This window comes from Chelon labrosus, assembly GCF_963514085.1.
Source record: "Chelon labrosus genome assembly, chromosome: 21".
NCBI lineage: Eukaryota > Metazoa > Chordata > Actinopteri > Mugiliformes > Mugilidae > Chelon > Chelon labrosus.
In genome coordinates this window covers 12794389-12802615 of record NC_140354.1, presented here as the reverse complement: position 1 = coordinate 12802615, position 8227 = coordinate 12794389, and the positions used below count along the sequence as shown (strand labels likewise).

The 8227-nt window shown below is 46.2% G+C and overlaps 1 protein-coding gene across 1 annotated transcript; it reads right to left on the bottom strand.

Annotated features, from left to right (window-relative positions):
* Positions 1-1010: 1010 nt before the first annotated feature.
* engase (endo-beta-N-acetylglucosaminidase) lies at positions 1011-7761 on the bottom strand. Its single transcript, XM_084570646.1, has 14 exons — positions 7552-7761; positions 6958-7034; positions 6671-6872; positions 6377-6525; positions 6055-6209; positions 5306-5454; positions 4962-5133; positions 4519-4625; positions 4318-4429; positions 4006-4193; positions 3750-3892; positions 2557-2656; positions 2345-2456; positions 1011-2062 (listed from the first exon to the last, which is right to left on the bottom strand). Exons 1-14 carry the CDS (start codon positions 7656-7658, stop codon positions 1667-1669), a joined length of 2169 nt encoding a protein of 722 aa, XP_084426772.1. The 5' UTR covers positions 7659-7761; the 3' UTR covers positions 1011-1666.
* Between the last annotated feature and the right edge of the window lie 466 nt (positions 7762-8227).

Below are 8227 nucleotides of genomic sequence, written 5' to 3'. Positions count from 1 at the left end.
AGGCACCTCTGAAGATGCGGCAGGCACTTCTGGAGAAGTGGCAGCCACTCCCGGAGATGCGGCAGCCACTCCTGGAGATGCGGCAGCCACTCCTGGAGATGCGGCAGGCATGTCTGGAGATGCGGCAGGCATGTCTGGAGATGCGGCAGGCACTTCTGGAGAAGTGGCAGCCACTTCTGAAGAAGTGGCAGCCACTCCTGGAGATGCAGCAGCCACTCCTGGAGATGCAGCAGCCACTCCTGGAGATGCGGCAGGCATGTCTGGAGATGCGGCAGGCACTTCTGAAGAAGTGGCAGCCATATTTGGAGATACGGCAGCCACTCCTGGACAGCCGGCAGGCATGTCTGGAGATGCGGAAGGCACATCTGGAGATAGGTAAGGCATATCTGGAGACACGGCAGGCACTTCTGGAGATGCGGCAGGCATTTCTGGAAATGCGGCAGGCACTTCTGGAGATACGGCAGGCACTTCTGGAAGCTGACTCACGTACTGTGGGAGCTGCGACAGGAATCCCTGGAGCTGCATCAGGTACTGTGAGAGCTGTGGCTGGCACTTCAGTTGCTGCGGCTGGTATCTCGGCAGGTGTGTGGGACAGATTAGGCAATGTGGCAAGCAATGCAGGTTTGGTTGCCTGTGTGTTTGTCGCAATCGAACCAAAGTTGATTTTCACAGTTGCCATCTTGTCCTGTTTTCTGATTCCCCTTTTCCGGTCAGCGGCCTTGGTGTTCTTGTGCGCCTCCTGTGCGGGGGGTTGAGTCTGCTCTGTCTGCTAGTTCGGTTAATTGGCGATTCTAAATTGGCCGTAGGTGTGAATGTGAGTGTGAATGGTTGTCTGTCTCTCTGTGTTAGCCCTGCGATGGACTGGCGACCTGTCCAGGGTGTACCCTGCCTCTCGCCCGATGACAGCTGAGATAGAAAACCCCACGACCCTTCACAGGAACAAGCGGTTACAAAAGATGAATGAATGAATAAAATGTAAAAATAAATAAATTATGTTATAAATTGTTTATATGTACAGTACGTGCATACAAATGATACCAGCATGATCACATGATACTTATAGGTGATGCATGACACATACATGGTGGACGGTAAATAAAAAAACATGTACTGAAGTAAAGCAGATACTATAGGTGAGTGAATAACATATAAATTCAGTTTATATATAGGTGAATTAATCAATGCTCATCCTAAATTTGGTACATGAAAAGAACATTGATTGTCTTTTATAAATAATTAAGTGCATTCTTCATATAACCCGTGGCTTACAACAGCTTTCCCAAGGATAGGTAATAAGAAATCATCATGATTACAGACTACGAAGAGATACAGTATATTTACTGATTTAAGCTACAGTCACAAATCCAAGATTATGGATTTAAAGCACCATTATTTACAGGCATAACTTTTGCATTACCAAAAAAAAGAAGAAAAAGAAAGAGATTATGCAACCCTTCAGGAAGTTTCAAATTGTTTCTAGGTTTGAAACCTTGTAACCAGGAGTAACAAGAATAAGTAAAACAGACGGTAAAGACGAAAAACTAAATTAAGATCAGGTACAAAAATGAACATGGGTGTGCACCAGTTTGAAAATGCTGAGTTCTACTTCAGAGCCGTGATTGTAGCAGCATCTGTGGAGAAGCAGCCTGATTTCGTTTGTGTAAAATCATTGTGAGGTGTCCCCTGTGTAGCTGAGGCTTCTTCTTCCCCAGTGACTCTCTGGGACCACGTAGCCCTCCTTGATCACTGGCTCCACCACCAGCTCAAGAAGGCCGGGTGGCTCCGGCACAACCAGCTCCGTCACCCTGAACAGATTAGAGTACGCACGGCCGACCGGCACCAGCTGACCCGGAGGGACTCTGGGATCGGGTCCTCTGAGTCGCCGCCAGTGTATCCTGAAGTGGCGTACCAGTTCGGTTGGGTAGTCCCAGCGTAGGGTGGTGTTGAGGTGCAGGCAGGGAGACTCTTGCCCGGGACAGGAACTGCGCAGCCAAACCACGTCATCAATGCACAAGCCCTGAACCGACTCAGGGGGCACCTGCAGACTGGCTACATCCAAGACCTAGTCATGAGAGAACCAGGAAGTAGGGCGGGGGTTGGGAGTTAATGACTGGAGAAAAATCTTTAATCATTCCTTCTAAAAAAAAAATAAATGCAAATCTTCAAACTGAAATGAATTCAAATAAATCAGAAAATAAATTCAAGTGACAGCGGAAGTGTAAGTACTGGACGCAGTTTGAGTAAACCTATAAACGGGGAGTTAAAGAAATGTTTTGTTGTTCACACTTTAATCATACACTGAAGTGGAACTGTAAATCGTATTGTAAATCTGAAAATAAATTACCATGATTTCTCCCACTCTGCAGTTGAAAGCTGTGTCCTGAGACTCTCCGTCCCGCTGGATGTTGACACAAACCTCTCTAAGAACACAACCATGAAGCTCCAGCTGCGCACACCTGCACCCGGGGACATTAAGATGACCAAAAAAGAACAAAAGACCATGAATTTAGACTCTCTAATGCGATTTAAATAGACTCAGCTCCTGGTGGGCCTCACCTGACAGTCCAGCCATCTGAATTCAAGTTTCCACACAGCTGAGAGAACTGGCGCACTAGCTGGTGACTGTCGTCCAGAACTTCAGGCGACACACTGGTAACTGCAGGAACAAAAGAACTGTTTCCGTTAATGCGAAGAGGAAGACCGTCTTAGATTCAGTTTAACGAGTGCAGAGACCTGCCTTTTCAAATACAGTAAGTTCCCTTAAAGGAGAAATCCGGCGCAAAATGAACCTGGGGTTAATAACACATGTGTACCGAGTTCGACCGTTCTCTGGTATTTGTTTTCATGCATTTGTTTTGTTAGTCAAATGTGACCAGTTTTCTTGCAAACCGCTAATTAGCGTATAACGCTAGCCTTCGGGGCACACTTACACATAAAAAGAAATCGCTATTTCTATACCACTAACAAGGCTCACAATATCACCACACTTACACGGTAGCATAACTAGGGTCTCTACATGTAAACCGAAGCATTGAGAACTTTGCAAGTATACAGGCAGTTTATTAAAAAAGGAACACAGTACCGTTGGCGTCTGGCTCGCATATCCAGGTGGGCGCCATCTTGGGGAAACTGAACTCTCTTCGTTCAGTGCTTCTCTATGCTCTCAGTGCTTTCTTCCGGCAACAGACAGTTCAGTTTCCCCAAGATGGCGCCCGCCTGGATATGCGAGCCAGACGCCAACGGTACTGTGTTCCTTTTTTAATAAACTGCCTGTATACTTGCAAAGTTCTCAATGCTTCGGTTTACATGTAGAGACCCTAGTTATGCTACCGTGTAAGTGTGGTGATATTGTGAGCCTTGTTAGTGGTATAGAAATAGCGATTTCTTTTTATGTGTAGGTGTGCCCCGAAGGCTAGCGTTATACGCTAATTAGCGGTTTGCAAGAAAACTGGTCACATTTGACTAACAAAACAAATGCATGAAAACAAATACCAGAGAACGGTCGAACTCGGTACACATGTGTTATTAACCATTCATTCATTTTGCGCCGGAGTTCTCCTTTAAGTGGCATACACCAACACACAAACATATGTATCCGAAAGTATGCAAAGTATATTGAGAAGAAACACAAAAACAAAGCGAGGTACAGAAAATCCTGTTGCCAGGTATCACAAAAACCTGTCATCATCACTCAGGTTTTATGGTGAGCAAGAATCTTTTTTTTGAAGTTGGATCCTTAACAAACTCACGTTCACCGACGCTGACGTCAGAGTGTGTGCAATTATTGGTGTCTGCCGTCTTTAGCTCCACCGAGACTGTGATCCCAGCAGACGCCTTGTAGATGAGGGTCACCAGGGTCTGGGAGGCCAAGGGAACGTGGAGGGAGAAGATCCTGACAGGTGCAGAACAAACGCAAAGAAAATATGGGAACACTGAAAAAGAGCTTCCTTTGATTTGCTCGGAAAGTGAAGTAAAAGAAAGACTGGACAGGAAGCAAACACACACTTTGCGCAAACTGGAGACGTGCGAGTCGCGGGGATGAGTCCGTCCAGCAGCAACGAGCTGCCTCCGTTCCAGGCGTCCTCCGGGCAGCCGCAACTCTTGAGCCAGCCCTGATCCTCCAGAGCCGTGCGGTAGTACAAGGGCTGGATCTCCTGAGCGGTCAGGTTGAACCAGCTCTTTTTTGTCTCACGCTGTGTGCAGAAAAACACAGGTGTGGGCTCACAGGTGTTCTCTGTGTGTAATTTTTCCTGCATGTAACGGCTTCAGATTTGTGGTGCTGCGATAAAAAGGCGATAAAGACAATTTTCCTCTTACCTGTCCTCTCCAGTAGACGGCCTTCCCAAAGCCCTGGCAGAAGGAGGATACGAAGGGGAGAGGCGAGGCGGGCCGATGGATGTACAGGTAGTCCGACAGGAGGCCCCAGAACCTGCACACAAAACAGAGCACCTCAGTGTATCTCTACTCCTAAATTCACCCCGTTTGTTATTTACAGTGCAAATTCAGTTTCCGTCTCACTTGTCTTGATTCTTGCGGAACTCGCTCTTATCGTTGTGAGTCTCGTACACCCAGCCTGGAGCAAAGATGGCAGTAGAGAAGTCGTGCCTCCGAATTATTTCCAGCGCCTGCGGACGAACGGGACCAGATCAAGACCAGACTTCGAATCTGTGTTTACACCGAGACTAACGGAGCGGCCTGATCAGAAGAAATCAGATCGAAAGGGGTGGTACAAACCTTTGATTATCACTTAACTAGGAAAAAGCTCAATGGCCACGTAAAAGCCTGATCCCACCTCACTCTTAAGTCGGAACAACTGCATTCTTTCTGCGCTTGTTCGCCGTGCATGGGGTAAACATCAGGTGGAGTGACAATTTGGGATGGAAACATGGAGGTAGCGTGTGTTTTTTAAGCGTCCATGTAAAAAGTCAGAATGATTTCAACATTGTCCAACAGTGCATTACCTTATTTGTTTCAAACATCCCTGCCACCACCTCTCCTCTTGCAAACACGTCCACCCCGACGTAGATGTCGGCCTGGCGGCCTTCTGCCCCGCTGTAACCTTTCATCCAGTCCAGGCTCTCCTCTGTCCAGTTGTAGTTGGTGAAAAAACCATCACAAGCATCAAAAAACATCCTGGAAGCGGAGAGATTGACACGGCTAAAGATCGCAGAGTAACGGACTCGTTTCAATGGTCACAACTGTTTTCAAACCATAGATGGTTTCATTAAATTCCAGGTGAACCGAGCCGGTTTAGAGCTTGTTTCTGAATGGATAGCCTCACTAATACACCTGCTCCTTCCTCTACCTGTTGTGCTGGTTGAGTTCATTCTGCCACTTCAGCTGTCCGGTCTCGATCACGCTGTCGTACCACAGGACCAGGCTGCCGGGAACTCGCTCGTGCATCTGGTCCGTCAGATAGCGCAGGAACAAAGGCGCGTTCTTCACCGCGGCCTCCTGCAAGCACAAGGCAGCACAGATGATCTTCTAAATTACTACGTCATCATATGAGTAATTAATGCATAACAAGAGCCAGCAAGAACAAGAATGTAGTATTTTTTCCCCACTTCCTATATGCATTATTGTGTTTTTTTTTCTGGTTCATAGTATAAAACTCTCAGATTCTGTATTTTTATTTTTATTTTTTTTAGTGCACAAAACCAATAAAGGCTGCAGAATATCTGATCACATAAATGGAATCGAGGGGATGAGTGTTTTGAGTTATATCGACATTAAACGTGAAGATAAAGTGGCCGTCTTGAAGATCTCCATTTGGTTCTCTTTGGCGGCACCTATCGCGATACGTGGTCACTGAAGGTGTGTTATTGAACCTCACTTGTTAGAGATCCAACCAGTGTCCCTCTAACAATCCGAATAATAGCACAATCAGGACAAAATGCTTCAGGGAACCATGAGGAGGGGCTGTGAACTGGTGGTTGGAGAAGCAGATTTGGGAGCGCTGGTTCAAATCCCAGCTTCTTGAGCAAGCACCCGACCACCCAGATGCACTATACGGATTCAGCACATGAGCATGGACAGCACGGAAGTTGTACTCACGCTGAGGACGTTCTCTATATTAATGAGCCAGCCATCGAAGCAGTAGAAGTGGCTGATCTGGACGAGTTTGTCAGCCACCTCCCGGTACGACTCCTCATCCTTCAGGAAGGCCTCGCACATCGCGGCTCCGTCAGTCCACTCCGTGATAAAAGTCCCTGGATAGAAGGCAAACCAAAGCACAAGGCTCTATAATGCATTTAAGGTAAGATTTGAAGCCTGATTAGCAGCTGAATTTGCTGTGCAATCAAACAGTTCTGACCTAATATCTACTTTAAATCCTGACACTAACACTGGACCAGATCTGCTGTGCTGTTGTGCTCACCAAGGACGACAACTCCGTGTTTATGTGCAGCGTTGGTCCACGTGGCAGGAGGAATAGTCACCGTGTGGTGTGTGAAGTAGTTGAAAATATCTATGTACTGCCAGTGGTAGAAGGCATATGGGGCGTCCGAGTCTGTTCCCTGGATAAACCTTCACAGTAGAAAAGAGTATGCATTACTTTAATGGATGTGGATACGGATATAGATAAAATAAATCAAAGTTTTGATCATTGAAAAATGTGCATCAACATGTCCCAAGAAGATTTTAATTATTTCACGCCCAATAAAATCCATACCTGTCATCGAGGTAGCCGCCCATCATGTCATGAGACACCAAGGTCCGATGTGCGCTGCGGGCCAGAGGGGGCTCCCGAGCCGCCAGAGGGACCGCCGCCACGTTGAAGGGGTTCGCCTCGCTTCGCTTCCACGACAGCAGCTCCTCCATGGTGCGAAGGCCGCAGCTGATCGGTTCGGTGGTGTCGGCGTCGTAGTGTTTCACTGGAAGAGGACAGGAGATGAAGGTGAAGACATCGGCCACGGCTCGGAGCGGTGGGTTTTGGGTTCGTAAATACAGCCGCCTGACCTGGGAGAGGTGACGGCGTGAACTTGACGACCTCGTGAACGATTGAATCCATGGGTTCATCCAGACAAGACTCCAGGCTGGTGAAAGGAAGAGGTGGATTAAACTGTCTCCAGACGCAGTTCCTGTCACTAACTAGTGACAAATGATTTATAACAGGGCTGTTAGTTAACACCTTGGTAACAAATGAGAGGAAACAGGTAAACTCTATAGGCAACACACTTTTAACAGCAACGGCAATTAATGGCAATTAATAGAGGTCATAAATTACCCTTAAAATGACATTTAATGTACCAGAAAGCTGTCTATCCTGGACCTAGCTCACCTGAATGCAACACAGCCATAGTAAAAGTCTGCACGTGTGCTTTTGCAAATGTGTGGAAAAAAATATACACAAAAAAGCCTTCTGCTTGATTAAATTAATCTTGAAACATTATTAATAATCTTCTAAACACTATGTACCATGATACCTGTGCATTGCCAGTGAATGACCGAGGCTAGTAAATGTGCAAAGTTGTTAAACTGTCAAGAGGCAACTACAAGCAGTACTTAAAGCAGCCGACATGCAAGATAGTGAAACTACATGAGAGGAAGTACCGGTTGGGCTCAATTTTGTCCTTCTTCGCGGTTATCTCGCCATTTCCGTCTCTGTCTTCCCTTCTCTTCCGTAAGGGCAGCTTGTTTTTATCACCTACAGACGCCATGGTATTAAATGTATTGGAGAAAGCAAAAGAAGTAAGGAACTACTGCTGAGGAGACGGAAGTAGAATCGCGCGTTCCGCTAGCAACAACACAATACTTCCGGGTTTAGTCCTTCAGAGTAAAAGCTCGATATACATAAATAAATAAAGACGATGAAATTAAATGAACTACAAAGCTTTCAAAAAACTATTTGATATAACACACATCATGGTCTTTTATTTATTCTGTTGTTACTATTATATTTCTTTACCAAACCGCTTTCAAAAGGTTAATATACACTTCTGTTTTTAAAGTAGGAAATTGTTACGCTTGATGTGCTGCCTCATTTAACTCGATTTATTTACTTCTTTTTATTGTCTATTTGGGAGGAATTCGTGGGAGTTTGCTGCCCACGAGAAGATGGATAGAGGCCAACTGGACAAAGAAACCAACCTTTTGTTATTGTGCACGACCAGACACCTTTTACTCTGAAGAGATTAGTCCCCGGCAGGAAACCACAAGAGCAGCAACACGGGGCACTGAGGGAGGATGCTGCGTTCAAATGTCTCGCACAAGTGGGAATATTTAGGGG

Bases quoted from the DNA above. Each gene is read 5' to 3' on its own strand.
- engase (XM_084570646.1), bottom strand. From the start codon at position 7,658: ATGGCGTCTGTAGGTGATAAAAACAAGCTGCCCTTACGGAAGAGAAGG. The intron at 6,873-6,957 runs GTCAGGCGGCTG...GTCCTCTTCCAG, and splicing joins CACGCCGTCACCTCTCCCAG to TGAAACACTACGACGCCGAC. The intron at 6,526-6,670 runs GTATGGATTTTA...TCTACTGTGAAG, and splicing joins GGCGGCTACCTCGATGACAG to GTTTATCCAGGGAACAGACT.